Raw genomic sequence first — 18,729 nt, forward strand, 5'->3', positions numbered from 1 at the left:
TGAGGTTTGAGAGACAGCTCAATTTTTTTTTAAGGATCCTTCTTCTAAAGAATCTCCCAGAACTGAAGGCTCACTCACACTCAGGGGCGGACTGACCATTTGGAAACGCGGGCACTCCCCGAGGGCCTGGGGTCAGTAGGGGGCCCCAAGAGATGCCCCTGGTACCTTTTTCATAGGCTTTTTTGAGTTTGGGCAAGGACACAGGGGCCCCGTGATCCCCTATTGCCCGGGGGCCCCATGAGTTGTCAGTCCACCCCTGCTCACACCTCCACTTGTCATGCATTAACATATGCCGTGTTAAGGTAGCTCATTAATTTTGATCCAAAAAAATCAAAAAAGTCATGAAGAGACGCTGGTTTAAGCTTCACTCAGAACTCCACGTCCTACAGCCTATAACTAAACTTCCATTTAACAGTCCTACTTAGCAAACAGGTTGGTTTACATTCCCATATCTTTGTTGAGCAAATGGTTTAAACAATCAAAGTCAATGACAGAAAAAAAATATATGAACCTCTAGAAAAAGGGGATTTTGAAGGGAGGCTGGAATCAGCTTATCAAACCAATGAGTTGGGTGTTGAGAAAAAAAAAAATCATACAGTATTGTGACAATAATTTACAAAGGTTAAGGCTTGCATCCATCAATCACTGTAGCTGAAAATGGCAGTAAGGGGGCATAGTAAGAAGATTTGTGTTGCCATCTTCTGGTGTCGTCTACAGAAGGAAACCATATACTCTACAATTGAAAAAGACCAGCACCACTACAATGACAGGACAAATGACAGTTGGCAAGTGCATCACTCAGCAGCCTGGTGACCACTCTGGGAACTGCAATAGTATAGTACTGACCACAGACAGGCACATGATAAATGGCTTATTTTCAGGCAGTCACTGGGATGCCCGCTGTTGTGTTCCATAGCCATCAGTCGCCTATTACTGCTTGTACTCATTACAACTACTTCTCTTCAAAATAATAGGCTATAGGTTAATTGGCGTTTTTTGAAGAATTCATAAAAAAGTTTACTGCTATGGGACTCCTGTCCCGTAGCCAAACAGGAAGTGAGAGGAAATGCCTGCAAATTAAGGGAATCCATTGGGAACTTTTACTTTCATTTTCAATGGTAAACAGGACTAACAAAGAGGGTGAATCTTCCTATCGGGGCACAGGCAGCAATAAAAACAGGTGTTCTAATTCATTTCCACTCTATCCAAAACTAAAAGAAAACAAAAAAACGTTTTTTAAAACGTTAATTATATTTTAACTTTGTTCTAAAACCATCAGTGAGTTCCTATTCTATGGGAAACCTGCACTGAGTGAAGTATTCTATCCTGACATTCAATAAAAAATTTTAGAAATACAGATTTGTGTACTTGTTCTTGGTCAGTGCCTCAAAAAGTATTGAAGCCATTGGATCAACCAGATAGCAAGAAAACTAGCAGGAGGAGAGGTCAGCAATGGCAGACTCTATTCTCAGAGCACAAGTTTTGTATTCACATCATTGTGTTGAGAAGGGAGCCATCTATTGGGCATTCACTGCAATTGCACTCTTTTTTGTATTTTTGACAAGAACAGGAAGTGTCCCATGCTTGTTAAGAATAAAGATTTTCCATCCACCACTGCATTTCTACTTTAGTTTCCAGAAGAACACACCAGTGAAGGTCTCCTTTCTCCTTTTGATACACATATGCCTTTAAGATCTTTTATTGTATTTGTCAAAAAATAAAATTATATATATATATATATATATATATATATATATATATATATATATATATATATATTGTATTGCTGCACATAAAAAACTTTTATTGTTGAAAGATTACCATACAAAAGGGTGATCCAAAAAAATGGACAAAGCCCTACATCATAGTGTTCAACAAACAGTTTTGGGCTATTATGTTAATGCCCTTCTTCAGATCTAAACACATGTATTAACATAATTGCCTGAAACTGTTTGTTGAACACTATTATGTATGGCTTTGTCCATTTTTTTGGATCACCCTTTTGTATGGTGATTTCTCAACAATAAAAGTTTTTTTTTTTAATGCGCAGCAATCCATTTTTTTCTATATATGGCCTTTGAGAGGGCCTGTTTGCTATGCACTGTGATTGATCATCGTTGTGCACTCCACCCACGTTACTGATATATATATATATATATATATATATATATATATATATATATATATATAGCATTTGAATATATTTTGTAGGTAATGGTTTATAAGAAATGTGTTCATAATATTCACTTATAAGAGACATGTTCACAAGCATTTTGTAACTTCAGTTTATGTGATTGTATTGCAGTGTTACAGAACTATCCACAGAAGTAAATTCAGTTTTGGAATGAGACAACACTGCTTCTGTCAGATTTGTTAGTCAGCTGTTGGCTAACTGTTAGTTGGACAGCATAACAAGTTTCCTTTATTGCACTTCTTGTTGCAAATCTATCCTGCTAATAGTAACTGAAAACAACAGACTCTTCCTGAGTTTTCTGACGCAGTTCAAATGCACCTTCGGACATTCAGACAGCCACAGGATGAAGGATCCATAGTTCTGTGTAGGTGATACGATCAAAAAATTGTGGGACAGTAGACATGAAAATATTAAGGTGTATTAAAACCTACTTTTCAGTACACAGTACAATAATAATTCAAAATGTATACCACTAACAATACACTGTCTTTTTCCAATAACCTAGAGGCCAGAAAGCCAAGGGGCTATAAGATGATTTTGATATGGGACTCTATAATATGTAAATATACTCCTGGTTCATTTCCGAAGGGATCGAATCCTCACGCATTTAGCAAATATAAACACAGCAGCTATTGACTTAACCACAATCTTCTAATCTGGATCTCATAACTGTATACTCTTATCATATTTAAATTACCCGAAATGCTAAAAACACACAAGTGAGGCACACTTGGCAGATAACCCATCTCACTATTCAAGCCGCCCACAGCCTATATAGCTAATTATTCCCGTCTTTCAGCTGGAGCCCAATTAAATTGCTCATTGGAATGGACATAAATAAGCAACAGTCCCGTGTCTGAAACAAGCTATGAATCGGTCTCATTGAAAGTCTCCGCTGAGGCAAAACAGCATCAGGAGTCTCAAAATATCACAATCACTAATGCAATAATAAACGCTGGCCAATCAAAAGTAAACATGTTGAGTTGACAAGTTAATTCAGATTGGCAGATCAGAGCAGAGACAGGTCTCTGAAGAAATATTGAGTATTTTTGGTGCTTAGACGAGGAGAGCCGCTGGTCCACAAACCCTCCCCTATAAATAGAAATGAACCTATATTTAGGAAAGTGGGCCATTGTTTACAACATTCTGCAACTTTAATAAAACAATCTGGTCTCTGATCGAGGAGCAGAATTTGTAAGAAAACAGGCTTCTCTTGACTTGCTTACTTATAAGGACGATATTAAAAGCAGTAAACTAAATAACTAGAAAAATAAGCTTTATTTACTAAGAAAGTATGAATTAAAGGGAAACTATAGTTTGATATTTGTCAGATAAATAGTGATCCCCTTAATGTAAATACTCTTATCAATGTTTGTTAATGTTTTAAAAGATTGTTTGTATAGACTGTAGATATAAATTTATTTGGGTCAGCCATATTAAGGACTTACATATGTAGACTCTGCTTACTGCTTAGTAGCTACACAATTGTTGTGTCATAGAATGGTACAAAATCAAGCCATTTTAGGCTGCCAACTGGGGACAATATTATTGGAAAATGGCATGACTGCAACAATCTTCAATCTTCTCAATGACAAAAGAAAAGGTAAATTGATGTGTATATATATATATATATATATATATATATATATATATATATATATATATATAAAAATATCATTAGCAGTGATGTACATCCATTCCTCCCTGGATGATGTCGATAGACGAAACATGTAGGGTGAGGCTTTGGACATGACATCACCACGTATGCCAGGTCCGGACTCGCGGTCAGGGTAAGTGACTTGGAAATAGGATTTTGAGCCCTCTGCCAGCGTCAGTTCTTGCATTGTTTAATGTAAGTGTTTTGGTGAATATTTTTAAACAATAAAGCACTTATGTTATTACACTATGATGGCTTTATCTTCCTCCAGACCGGGTCTATGTAATTGATGGTCATTGAGGGGAAACTCCAGATGACACTTGTGATGGGTTTGAAGAGAATCCCATTGAACCTAGATGAGCTGTGATTCCTGCATTCTAAGTTCATAAGCATCATTGCTGTTCCAGCAATACGTTCTGGTGAGCGATTTAGTATATTTGTTGGTGGAAGTTGCACTGACAGTGCAGAATGGAAGAAAAATGGCACTTTCTTACATAGTAGTTACGGAATCAGCTTTCTCCTTGTTTCTTGCGCAGGACACTTTATGCGATGGAAGAAAGAAAATTTGCATATTTATTGGGACCGTTTTTTAATTTTATTGATTGATCTTTGTAAGCAAGAGATACTTTTCTGAGTTATATTGCACTTTATTTTTGTTTGCACTATATTGCACACATGCCCTTTATGTTTTATGAATTCATACGATTTGGTAATTTATCTGTATTTTGTGAAATTATAGCACTGTCTTATTAATCTTTTTCACATTTCTTTGATGTTTACATCATAGATAGCAGCTTCATTTGTTTTTGGTTCTGTAGTGCAGTTCAAAATCTTTCTACAAGAAAAGGTGATGTTATCCATGTAAGCCCTGCCTGGTCTGCTAGGCAATTAACAACAGCAGGTCCTGACACTAAAGTTTACAGACATATAGTACATTTCACTGTCATTGGAAAAGAATGGGGTTGCGCTTTCCCTTACAACACAAATCACATTATTCCAACAGTGCTGGTAAACAGTGAAATACAGAAATAGTCACAAGTCAAATAAATAAATGGATGCAGTGTATATGCATCTCAACACATCACACCTAAGAACAGATATAAAGTCCAATATACAATCCAATATAGAGTGGTCCATGCTAAGTACAATTACTCATGACCAAATTAGTGCTTCCGCCATCCTAAACAAATTTTAAGCCTCTTACCAGAAGATAATGACTTTATAATGTAAAGGTCAACAGTGCATAGGTATGGTCCTGGGAAGATGCTAATTCACACCAGGTCCAGGACTTCCACTTAGTATGGAAGTAATCTCCACAAAGCAGTTGTATATTGATTATGGAAAACAAATGAACAGACTTTTAATGTGAACCCGCATATATAGTTAGTAAAAACAATTCCCTGATGATGTCTTTTCATGATGAAACGCGTTGGAGTTTGGTGGCTGATGTCATTATGCATGCTGGTGGGTGGTGGCACTGTTTTTACTGTGAGTACCCATTATTAGACATGTGCCTTTCATTTCGTTATGATTCCTTTTTTGGATGAAAACTTAATTTTTGGAGATTCAGATGTATACGAATCTCTGAATGGACAAAATGATGAATGTTAAAGAATCCGAAAAAGAGTTATAACGAAATTAGTGAATGCATTTGTTTCACTCGGATGACATCACATGATGCAGTACTTCGGGTCTATTGGGAAATATATTCAATATTCAGATTAATGTGATAATTTAGATCTGGACAACAAATGGATCAGAATTTTGTTCCATTTATTAATTCAGATGCATATGATGCCAGTCGACATTGTCCAATCAGCTCATGCCACCCATTCTCTTGGTGGATTGGACTAGCATCCACAAATCTTTCCATTTTGAATCCATCTGAATCGATAATATATTGAATATACAGTATAGCAATCTGCCGGAAAAACTAACATTTTACAAATCCACCTGGGCCAATACAGGCGTACCTCAATTTACGAATGCCTCGGTTAATGTAATTTCGGTTTACAAATGAAAATCCATTGAAAATAATGCCTCGGTTTACAAATTTTTTTTTTCGCAATATGAAGCTAGTTTCTCCAGGATGCATTGTGCCTGGGAGGTTTATAGCGCTGAGCCTGTGCCTTTAAAGTGCACTTTACAAACAGATAAGACTATTTTTGACTTTTTTCTGACCTCCGGAATGGAATAATTGGTTTTCAATCCATTTACAAATTAATTTTTAATGTCCCTGTACAGTATTTATGCCTTTAAAGTGCACTTTTTAAAGAGTTCTGAACAGAAAAAAAACTTTTTTTTTACTTTTTTCTGACCTCCAGAATGAATTGGTTTTCAATGCATTCCTATGGGAAACTGCGTTTCGGTTTATGAATTTTTCGCATTATGAAACATCCCAGAGAATGCATTAAAGTCGTAAACCGAGGTACGCCTGTATACAAAATGAATGCCAAAGATAGAAAATGAATTCTGAAAAAGAATTAGATCAACATAACACGTGACAAAATGGAATTTTTCAATGAACAAATGCATCCAAAATGAAACAGAAATTTCTGGCGTGCACATGTCTACCCGTTATCTGTTTTTAATAAATAAATTATACACGGGTTCACACTACAACTCTGTTCCTTCCTTCTCCAAGATTGATATACAACTGCTTTGTGGAGATTATGTCCATATCAAGTGGGAGTCCCAGACCTGGTGTGAATTACCATCTTTCCAATGACAAGTGTATAGCTTCCCAGGACCATACTTCATTGTTCATACAGTATTGTTGACCTTTACATTACAAGGTCTATAGCTTCTGGTGCCACTTGGCATGGGTCCTTGAAGACAGCGGTGTTCACTGTACAAGCCGTAATGGATTATTGATTCAATTGATTATTGAAAATGATTATCTGCTTCCACAAGGACCTCACAAATTTCATATATGCACACATATAGTATGGAAAAAATTCATACCTGGAATTCAGTGACAAGACGACTGTTCCATCTCTTTAGGGCAGTCACAAAATCTCCATATATGCCAACTACCACTTATCTCCTCCCCATCCCTCTCAAATTAAATAGTCATAAGCAGGGGCGGACTGACCATTTGGAAACTCGGGCAGTGACCGAGGGCCCGGGGTCAGTAGGGGGCCCCATGAGATGCTCCTGGTACCTTTTCCATAGGCTTTTTTGAGATTGGGCAAGGACACAGGGGCCCCATGATCCCCTATTGCCCGGGGGCCCCATGACTTGTCAGTCCGCTCCTTGTCATAAGACATGATTGAGCCCAGCGTTCATGTTTGTGCACAAGCCTGGTGACACTAGTACCCAAGTATGCACAGAATGTGTATGCACACCTTATCTCCATATCCATACTGCTTTTCTCTCACAATGCAAACCTGATACCCAGGTGACTAATTAAAAACAATACACTCTCTGTGAGGCCAAGTTTGTCTTTTAGCAGTTGCTGGACAAAGAGTGTGAAACTCAAACAGCCACTAGAGGGAGAATGTACATATATGTATAGGTAACTACATACTAGAAATGTGAAAAAAAAAAAACAAAGAAAAAAAAAGTCACAGGGTCATCTACAACTAGAACACTGCTGCCGTATTTACAAGAAAGTGAAAATCATATTTAATGTCAGTCACAGAAAATGACGGCTCACTGAAGATGGAGCGGAAAGGTGATTTTTCATTTAAAAAAAGTATATATAGTAATTACAGTGCATTCATAAAGCATTCAGTCCCCCTTCACTTTTTTCAATATTGTTATGTTACAGCCCAATACTACAGTTGCTTAAATTCATGTTTTTTCTCATTAATCTACACTCATTACCTCATAATAACTTATATTGTAAAGTGCTGAGCAAACTGTTGGCGCCATATAAATCCTGTATAATAATAATGACAAAGTGAAAACAGCATTTTAGAAATGTTTGCAAATGTAAGAAAAATTAAAAAAAACGGAAATATCACATGGCATACTGTAAGTATTCAGACCCTTTTGAACAATACTTGAAACTTAGCTCAGGTCCCTCCCATTTCTCTTGTTTCTACACCTTGATTAGAGTTCACCTGTGGTAAAGTAAATTGATTGGATATGATTTGGAAAGGCACATACCTCTCTATAAAAGGCTGACAATGCATTGTATACTGTATCAGAGCAAAAGCCATAAGATCAAAGCAACTGTCTGCAGAGCTCAGAGAAAGGATTATTGCAAGGCACAGATCTGGGGAAGGATATACAAAACTTCTGTTGCATTGAAGGCTCCCAAAAGCACAGTGGCCTCCATATATCTCAAATAGAAGAAGTTTGGCACAAACAGGACTTTTCTAAGAGCGGGTCACCCGGTCAAACTGAGCAATCGGGGGAGAAGGGCCTTAGTAAGATAGGTGACCAAGAACCTGATGGTCACTCTAATTGAGATCCTATGTGGAGGACAAAGTTCCAAAAGGACAACCATCACTGAAGCCCTCCAACAATCTGGGTCAGACAGAAGTCTCTCCTTTGTGCAAAAAGCATGAAAGCCCGCTTGGAGTTTGCAAAAAAACACCTGAAAGACTCTCAAACTGTGAGGAACAGAATTATCTGGTCTGATAAAACAAAGATTGAACTATTTGGCCTCAATTCTAAATGTTATGTTTGGAGGAAACCAGGCACTGCTCCTCACCTGCCCAATACGATCCCAACAGTGAAGCATGGTGTTGGTAGCATCATGCTGTGTGGGTATTTATCGGCAGCTGGGACTGGGAGACTGGTCAGGGTTAGGGGAAAGCTGAATGGAGCAAAGTACAGCGATATGCTCAAAGAAAACCTGTTCCATAGCACTCAGGACCTTAGACTGGGCTGAAGGTTCACCATCCTACATGACAATGATCCTAAGCACACAGCCAATACAACACAGCAGTGGCTTAGGGACAACTCTGTGAATGCCCTAGACTGGCACAGCCAGGGCTCTGAATTGAACCCTACTGAATATTTCTGGAGAGACCTGAAAATGACTGTCCACTGATAGTCCCCATCCAACCTGACTGAGCTAGAAAGGATTTGCACAGAATGGCAGAAAATCCCCCAATCCAGGTATGCAAAGCTTGTTGCGTCTTGCCAAAAAGACTCGAGGATGTAATTGCTGCCAAAGGTGCTTCAACAAAGCACTGAGTAAAGGATCTGAATATTTAAGTACATGTGATAATCCATTTTTTCTTTTTAATAAATTCACAAACATTTCTATTTTTTTCATTTTAAAGGAGGACTGAATACTTTATGAACGCATTGTGTACTGTATGCATTAAATCAATTGGAACATTATTAAGGGAATACTTGGAAAATGTTTATGGAACGTTGTGGGCAAAATGCGAGAGTGTCAGGACTATACAGTATGTATTGATTGCTCTTCCATTGCTAGTGTTCTCTGTCTATGTCTGGGATTTAAGTAGCTTCAATTGCTCTTCTGGGACAATTGAGAAAATATTTGAACCCCTAGTTGCATTTTATTGCTGTTTGTGTTCCCATGAAGGAGATTTCCCCCCACTTCAGGTTAAATATGATAGACAAATTGGAATATTGCCACAGCATTTAAATTCTGACAGAAAAATCTCCCCAGCTTTTTTAAACCTTGTCATGCAAAACATCTTACTTCCATAATAAAAATCACATTGATAGTAAAATTGCAATAACACACAAGTGGTCGACCTATATAATTTCCAAAAAAATACCCAACTTTTTTTTATTTAATTCTCAGTTAGATAAATTTTGCAGCATGAAGTGTAGCCTATTGGATTCACAACAAACCACCTTCCCATTGACAAGGCCTTCTACAAATTGGACCCAAAGTACTTATGTGACATACACCCAAACAGCAACAGTGGATGATAGGTAGAAAATGAACAGAGGTAAAATTGATTTCCACTTGAATACAAGAATGAGATTTCAAGTTGACTATAAAGGAAATAAGCTTACAATCTAATTATACCAACCTGAAGCTGAGCAGCTGCTGCCAGCATCTTCTGCCGGGCCTGTAAGGCTGTAGATGAGGACATCGAGATTGACATACTTTGCCGCAACCACCTGATGTCATCCCACATACAAGACAGCTGCATGGTAAACATATCACAGTTCAAAAATAGAACTGGCTAAGCAACAAAGAAAGAAAGTACAATAGGTACATCAATTTGTTCAGGCTAACAATACATTAGTACTTTGTGGCTCCTTCAATAACCTGTCCTAACCCTCCGGTTGATTTCTGTGCAACTCTCTGGAGGCCCTTTCTGTTCTAGAGAGCCTTAACTTTTACTGTCCTGGGAAAAAACCCACTCCTCTCATTTACCAGTCCAACGTGGAAGTCTATACTAGCCTCTAAGGCTCTTGTAATTATCTGGGGAGATCAAGCTCCAAAATGACCTTATAGGGTTTGCAGAGAAAACAGAAATCTATCAGATAATTATGAAAGTATTATATAGGATCTCCTGGACGCCCCAGAGGTGCTTTGAAGAGCTAAAAAAAAAATCTGATGTCAAGTTGTGTGTATTATACCGTTTATAAAATTTATGAGAAAAAAGGTTTACTTTAGGGGTGTCCAACCTTACGACTTTCCTGGGCCGCATTGGAAGAAGAGGAATTGTCTTGGGAAACAAAAAATTACGGAAATTATAATAATAAAGAGAGTTGATGAGCAGAAAAAGCTCTTTGTGTGCTTCATCCTTGAAAATAGTTGATCACAAATAAGGGTGCTGCCAAAAACTAATTACATGAATAAGGCATGATTGTGAAGAGTCAAAGATTTTTCTTTGGGAAGATAAAACTTATAAAAGTCCATTAAAGAGACAATGTCCCTAAGTGTAAACACATTTTTACAAAAAAAGTCCCAAAAATCAACATTTTTAAGCAAGTTTATGATTTTGTATTGGGCCGCAGGTTTGACACCCCCTGGGTTACTTTAACTACATACTAAAGTTGCTCCTAAGGACATGGTCTTGTCCAAAGTTGGCCTGCACACTTTTTTACCTGAGCGTACTCTAGAGCTGCCTATATCAACAAACTTACACTACCTAAAGAAATATTAATTACTGATTTCATGACCAGAGGGCCAGCACTGGGAAAGAGATATATGGCTGACATCAAATATCACATGACCATCATAAAACTAGAAGGCCCATTTATAATGGAAGCCTTTAAGACTTTTTCAATAAGCTGCCAAAAGAGAGATACACATGTGAAAAGGTGCCTCCACCTGCAAGCGCTAAAAATATACTGTATATAAACTATAATAAATATATGAATATGCAATATTTCATTTTTACCTAAAAAATAGATTTTTAAACATTATGTTTGCCCTAATCATAACAAAGAAATTATTTAGAATATTACGCATGTTGTGTTGAAGTTGGCTTCATAGAATGGGTTGGTCTGTGCTTTTAAAACATAATACTGATAATGGTCTTACAATACTGAATTATTTTGCACAGCAAAGCAAGAAAGCGGAAGCAGTTTTAATACAGGGATGATAGGTAATAGATAGTACAATCAATAGATCAATCAATAGGTACAATCAATAGTTCAGAGACAGTTTACTGGGTTAAACTAGATATCCCATTACACTTGGATTTAGCACAGAAAATGGTAAAAGTAGAGCAGTTTACCTTTGTAAACCAGAGAAAATCTTGCATAATGGAACTGGTACAAGAATCATCAATTTCCACTATTGGTATGTGATCTTCATTGGTCACCAACATGTTATCTTTGTAATAAAATATCACAGCTATGTACAAACCCCTGCAAAAGGAACATAATCATAAAAAGTCTATTGACAAAAATACTTTAAAATGGTATAATTATGACTCTTTATTTTGTCACATTTCTGGCATCGAATGCTTCTGAGTGGTAGGGAGAGGAATGGCCTAGTCTATTTGATTCTACAAAAACAAGATGGCAACCATTGGTGCATTATTCAGATGCCAAAAGTTAACTGTACAAAAAAGTAAATTCTCAAAAAACAAAAGATTTCCTGAGAAATTCCGATCTGGTCAAATGACTCGTTTCCCAGGCAGAATGATGATAGCAAAGGCAATGTAAGATCCAGTTATTAACTGTCTGTATATGACAGCAAATAAAGGTTTGGCTATTTTAGGGTAGAAATGTTTAATTCTCCTATAAAACTATGACTCAATACATTAAGGCCATATTTTTCTCATCAAAATATCACAGGCCACCAAGATGTAACTTTTTTTTCTTTGCTCACTATTCCATATTTTACCATTAGATTTCTTTTACACATTTATATATGTTTCTAAAAGCTCCCTAAAGTGGTAAGATATACAGTAACCTTGGATAATGCACTAGGTGTGTGCGCCACCTGTTTTCTCTCTAAAAGGTGTAAGTACATGTATCTAGGGCTGTAAACTACAAAAAAAAAGCCAAACTCTCTCCCTAATGCTTCTTTTGCGCTTTCTTTACACTTATATTTTTCTCGGTTTTCTTTCTTTTTTTTATTATTTCTGGATCCAAGACCTCTGCATCATTTAATGTGAGTGCATGGATGCTGTGGTGACGCACAGTCAGGAGGCAGGTCCATGATACCCTGCACTCACAGGATTTCAATTTACCTCTACTCAGGCACCATTATAAAATTCTGTGAGTTTTAAATCTTAATTAGGTATCAATGTGTGAGCCACACATCACTTTTTGGAGCTCAAGTGTATAATTTCCTAGTGAAGAACATGACAATAAGTCATTTATGCTGATTTCAATCAGGCCAGCATGGCCCACAGAGACATGAGGCAGTGAAGCAACATCATTAGACCACAACTATTAAGAAAGAAGCAGAGCCTGCATATGTAATGAACCAGTATAACCCATTAGATATCTACAAGCTGTATACAGAAATAAAGTGATTATATTATCACATTATATCTAGCCATCGGATGATTATAATATGAAATGCTTAAGACAACAACTCTTTTGCAGTGATATAAATATACAAAGTTCTTATATGCAAAGTGAATATATACAGGGTCTATAATCATATTACATATACGAAAAAGTACATTGAAACACTCTCTGTGCGTGGCTATTTATGAGGAAAAAAAACACACATTTCCATCAAGTAAGCAAAGAAAAATAAATGCAATCTTACAGAAACAAGCCAGATTTAATTTTGCCAGTGCAGACATGACCCACCTTTTTAATGTCTTGACAAATTTGTTCGATGAGTGGAAAAGATGCTTCAGACTTCTGGACACGGACTGCTTGCGACTCGGGTTTTGTAATTTCGCACTTTCTAAAATGAAGCACACAGGGGAATCGTATACATTTTTAAGTGTCTGCAAAACATTGAGTTTTATGATATTTCTTTAATAAAACAGCACCATAAAACACGGATGTTGTGTAATCGGCCCGTAAAACTCCTCAGCAGTCCAGAAACATAGTTCAGTATGCCCTTCTTAGAAGTTTTCACAATAGTAGGGCAAAAAAAAAAAAATCTTTTCTAACGAGACATCAGCTCCATTATCGGGTTATTCAGAGCAAAACACCAGGTAGCAGCCAGCAATCAAATCTACAGGACTCCTTTTAACAATTGCTGACCTCTCCATCCAGGATCCTGAGAAAGGTTAAAGCCCAGATTAACACCGAGTAGACTACATGACTAATTCCTTCATTGTGTTGTTCTCTCTTTTCAACAATTTGCTTCACTTAACTCAATATAATGAGGGGTTTGCAATGTGTCAATTGCTATTTAAAGGGATATAAGGTTGAGCTATTCCTATATACAAGAAGTGAAGTGGATATAATATTGGAAGTAGCTAATGATTGAGGCTGACCACAGAAGAGTGACCATCAGCAAACTACTCAAGCAGCCAGACCCCTGCCCAGTATATCCTCCCAGATGCAGCAGTGTGCAGTGAAATCAACATAGATGCAGCAGTGTGCAGTAAAATCAACATAGATGCAGCAGTGTGCAGTGAAATCAACATAGATGCAGCAGTGTGCAGTGAAAGCTTCTGTGAAAAAGATGTATATTGCCACCTCGCAGTCAGTCGTGAATGGGCCTATAGAAGAATATGAACATCAGTGCTAATGTTTTATTACTTGTGCTACCCAACATACAGTATAAATTATGTGCTCCTTTATTATGCTTTAGGCTATTTTCACAATGATATGTAGCAAAAATGTGGCAAAAACATAAATGCGGGACATGACTCAAGAAATGCACAAACAACGCTGGTGAATTTTTGATGCATTTTCCATTAATTTCAATGGGGAGGTGTGTTTTTTTTTTTTTTACCATGCCAATAGAGCAAGCAGGATTTTAAAAAATGCAGCGGACCTGCAATGGATCAGTGTGAAGACTTCCATAGGATTACATGGTCACATGTTTTTCTTCTGCTTTTTTTTTAGTGCAAAAGCGGATCACTGTGAAAGCAGCTTTACTTATCTGAAGCATATTATGGAGCTAAAGGACCCTCAAAGTTATGGCAGTTCCAACCCTGTTAATTTCCTGTTCTCATGCAGATGACTAGTAACAAGTGAATTAGATTTCAAATCAGGAGAATCAAGTAATTATATCTTTTTTTAAATTGAAGGTAGGCATGCAGCAATCTGTGAAAACACACACAACTGACAAATTCTAATTGCCAATTGCAAGACTAATCACTGGTCTGAATGCAAATATTGACGGAAAAACAGCCCTGATTAAGGCTGCTATCTTGAGTAAGGGCCATCATGTAGCATTTACTTCCTGGAATCCATCAGCCCATAGCTCAGGCATGCAGGCAGGAGGGTGTGCTTAACTGAGAAAACCCCTCCACCAGATATAAGAAAAAAATACCCATGACGACTGATGGGATGTATGACATCTTTTTGGCCTAGGCCAGAAACCAGGAGGCAGCTGAAGTAATGTTGAAAAAAAAAAAAAAGTTTAAACAAAATATAATATATCTTCCCATGTACTTACTAATGCAAGCAGCATAAGGATTACAGTAAGTTAATGTTGACTGATAGAGTGAAGTTCTGCTTTAAGGCAACCAGAGTTGAGTTTCTGACTTCAGATCTGTTGCAATGGATTGGTTGACATGCACTGAATATTCGCTGATCACATTTGTTGACCAGTGAACTATGCAGAAGGCTGACACAATGTCCGAGGAATCAGTAGCAGATGTATGTTTGGACAAAAAGTCTCAATGACTATGCATGAAAAAGCATTGAATTTTCCAGGTCAGAGTGGCTACATTTTTGGCAAATGTAATATTTACTGCATGCGTATGTTCAATTTATGTTGAATGTGTGTCTGTAAATAGCAACAGCTGCTGTTAAAATAGAATAGTCCTCAAACTCCGGAATATATTTTTTAGATTCTAAAGTGGATGACTGTCATTGGCTTGACTTTCTATTGTATTCTTTGCCAATATTAATATACCAGGTGTCCGGTCCCAAATGCCAGTATTATGCCATCACACTTACGGAGAATGGTCTTCACGCCAATTTGATGCCAACATAATTTCATCACAACACGCCAACATTATTATGATTTTAATCCAAAAGCCAATGTCATGACTTCATTCTTGGAAGGCAAAGGCCAACACAATGACATGATTCACACTCCCCGTAAGCCAATACAGTGATATAATGCACATTCACTTCTGGGCCAACTTGCGTAATTCTGCACTTTGTGATACGGGATCTTTTTTATTTCTAGTTTCTGAATGGAAGACTCTTGTTACAACAGGAAATGCAGATTCAGACACATGCTAGTGGGTGATTTCATCTGCCTCTATCTACCCACAAATGAAAGCACAACCCCAGCCAAAACCTTTTTGGTTTTACACAGCCTGAGAAATAGCTAGAACTTGGCCCTGGTTTTTATTTTTGTTTGGGACTGTGTTGTGGATGTTTCCCCTCCCTTTCTATCCCTGCTACACCAAGACCATGACAAGAAATGAGAAGCAAATGAAGCAGCTGGATAGGAAGACACAGAAAGCAATTAACCCTTTTCTTTACACATCATAGTGCTCCCTTTACACATCATAGTACCCCCTTTACAAATCACAATGCCCCTTTACACATCATAGTGCCCCCTTTACAAATCACAATGCCCCTTTTCACATCATAGTGCCCCCTTTACAAATCACAATGCCCCTTTTCACATCATAGTGCCCCCTTTACACATCATAGTGCCCCCTTTACACATCACAGTGCCCCCTTTACAAATCACAATGCCCATTTACACATCACAATGCCCCTTTACACATCATAGTACCCCCTTTACAAATCACAATGCCCCTTTACACATCATAGGGCTCCCTTTACACATCATAGTAGCCCCTTTACACATCATAGTAGCCCCTTTACACATCATAGTACCCCCTTTACAAATCACAATGCCCCTTTACACATCATAGGGCTCCCTTTACACATCATAGTAGCCCCTTTACACATCATAGTAGCCCCTTTACAAATCACAATGCCCCTTTTCACATCATAGTGCCCCCTTTACAAATCACAAGGCCACTTTACACATCATAATACCCCCTTTACAAATCACAATGCCCGTTTACACATCATAGTGCCCCCTTTACAAATCACAATGCCCCTTTACAAATCATAGTGCCCCCTTTACACATCATAGTGCCCCCTTTACAAATCACAATGCCCCTTTACACATCATAGTGCCCCCTTTACAAATCACAATGCCCATTTACACATCATAGTACCCCCTTTACAAATCACAATGCCAATTTACACATCCTACTGCCCCCTTTACAAATCACAATGCCCCTTTACAAATCACAGTTCCCCTTTACACATCATAGTGCCCCCTTTACACATCACAATGCCCCTTGCAGTCATAGCTCCCTCACCCCCTTTACATCACAGTCCCCCTGTCATCATTCAGCCTCCCATCACAGTCCTACCAGGGCAGAGGCACACTGAAGCTGGGTATTTTCATTCTTTCTGGTCTCCTGCCCGGCCGCCACTATCAGCCTCACCGCAGGTGGGGGCAGGGGTGCTGCATATCGGGACAGAGGGCGGGAGCTGGCCAACTTATTACATTAACATGCAGGTGATTACGGGTCTTGTTAATATGAAAAGAATCCCACCCTCTGTCCCTTTATGCAGCACCTCCTGCTATGAGAATCATAGCAGCATCCAGGCAGGAGACCAGAGGCCGTCACACATATACACCGATACAGATTGGGCCAGGGGAGCGGTGACTTTTGCTCCCATGGTATACAATACTGTATAGTGTCACTTAACGGCACCCCTATTCCTGAGTAGCAGCAAGACAACACACGTCTTCTGCTTAGATCGGCACTACTAGTTATACATGGCCACTCAGGCTGATAATGGCACGATCGCGGTCTGGCTCTGTTTGTGTCCGGACTGCAGTCCCCCACTTCGTGAAACCTGCACTATAAGTTATTTTCATAGAATCCAGCGAGCTGAAAGAAAAAAAAAAAACTAAGGGATCGCCATACTAACACAAGCAATGTTAGCGCGGCAATCATATTTGCCATTTGGTATAAATCTCTTGTTGTTTCATGTTCATATTGAATGCTATACTTTACAAGACATGTCAATTCTTATGCAAAAACAAAGGTTTTAGAACTATGGTGTGTTTATGAACCAGCGGTAAATGATCGCTGCTCAGTTCTCCGGAATTCTCGGAGAACACAGTTCTCCTGTGAATGCCTTTTATGAAGCAATGTAGATCAGTTCTCCAAACGAAGGGAGAATGGTCTACAAACGCTGGAAAATGGTTGCTTTTACTATAATCTCGCGAGATTACAGTAAAAGATCAGTTTACTAAGCAGAGGTAAATTATCTCTGCTTAGTTTGCGGTTCCTCCGATTCTGCAGCTCTGGGCTGGAGAATCTGGAGGGAGAACACAGATCTCCAGTGAAGGGCTGACATTGCTCCTCGCTGATCTCCAGAGTGTCAAACTGAGAATGACCAGAGAATAGCTGCGATCCTCTGAATCGCAGCTATTCTCTGTGTCATAAACGGACACCTTAGAGGACTTTCACACCATTTTGGTATTGGTGATAATGCCCCCTGAGAATCTTCTGCTTTCCTCCTTTAGGCTCCATGCACACGGGGCGTTTTGAGAGCGCTGGTAACATTAGCTGTGTAATGTCACGTTAAAAACTTGCATTTTTCAGCGTTTTTGCATTAGTGTTTAGTGGCGTTTTGCCATGTTTTTTCGAGTTTGCGTTTTTTTTTGCTCAAAAAACATCCAAAAACGCTGGTTTTCCGTGATTTGCCACAATGTACGGCGTTTTTCAGCGTTAGAGCATTTTTACAGCTAAAAAACTCCTCTAGAAACCCACTAGTTCTGGCGTTTTTTTTCCAGCTAAAAAAACAGCCCTTTCAAAAAACACTGATTACAGTCTATGTGTGCATGGACACATAGGATAACATGCTGGGGGGGGGGGTTTACTGGCTGTAGAAAAAAACATCAAAAGCCAAAAACAGCCGCTGTAAAAACGTCCGGTGTGCATCAGGACTAAGATGCTCATCAACTCATCTGAGGGATTTAGGCCAGATTGGGTGTCAGTGTTAAGATTTCTGAAATTAATATTCATTGCAACAAAATAGTGAGTTAATTTGCGTCAATTTTCACAATATCATATCTCCTAGATTGTAAGCTCGAAAGAGCAGGGCCCTCGATCCCCTCATGTTTTGCATTGTATTGGTATTGTTCTGTCACATGTTCTGTCCCCCTTTGTAATGTACAGCGCTGAGCGAACTATTGGCACTTTATAAATACTGTATAATAATAATAATAATATCAAACATTACAATAAACCAAAAAAAGCCAAAAGTGATTGTTTCAGAATTGAATGATTGCTCCTTACATACCAGGACTAATTTGAAAACAATTTTCTGTACC

General features: G+C 38.3%; 1 protein-coding gene across 1 annotated transcript in view; it reads right to left on the reverse strand.

The window, feature by feature from the left end:
• ANKFN1 (ankyrin repeat and fibronectin type III domain containing 1) overlaps nucleotides 1–18,729 on the reverse strand; it is a 925,115-nt gene that overhangs the window by 144,339 nt on the left and 762,047 nt on the right. The window contains exons 10-12 of the mRNA XM_089692527.1: nucleotides 13,020–13,119; nucleotides 11,483–11,615; nucleotides 9,821–9,937 (exon numbers count right to left, since the gene is read on the reverse strand). Coding sequence (XP_089548653.1) covers nucleotides 9,821–9,937; nucleotides 11,483–11,615; nucleotides 13,020–13,119 — 350 coding nt within the window. The remainder of the gene's footprint in view (nucleotides 1–9,820; nucleotides 9,938–11,482; nucleotides 11,616–13,019; nucleotides 13,120–18,729) is intronic.

This window comes from Staurois parvus, unplaced genomic scaffold (genome assembly GCF_062004578.1).
Source record: "Staurois parvus isolate SC_StPar_1 unplaced genomic scaffold, SC_StPar_1.0 ptg000592l, whole genome shotgun sequence".
Lineage (NCBI taxonomy): Eukaryota > Metazoa > Chordata > Amphibia > Anura > Ranidae > Staurois > Staurois parvus.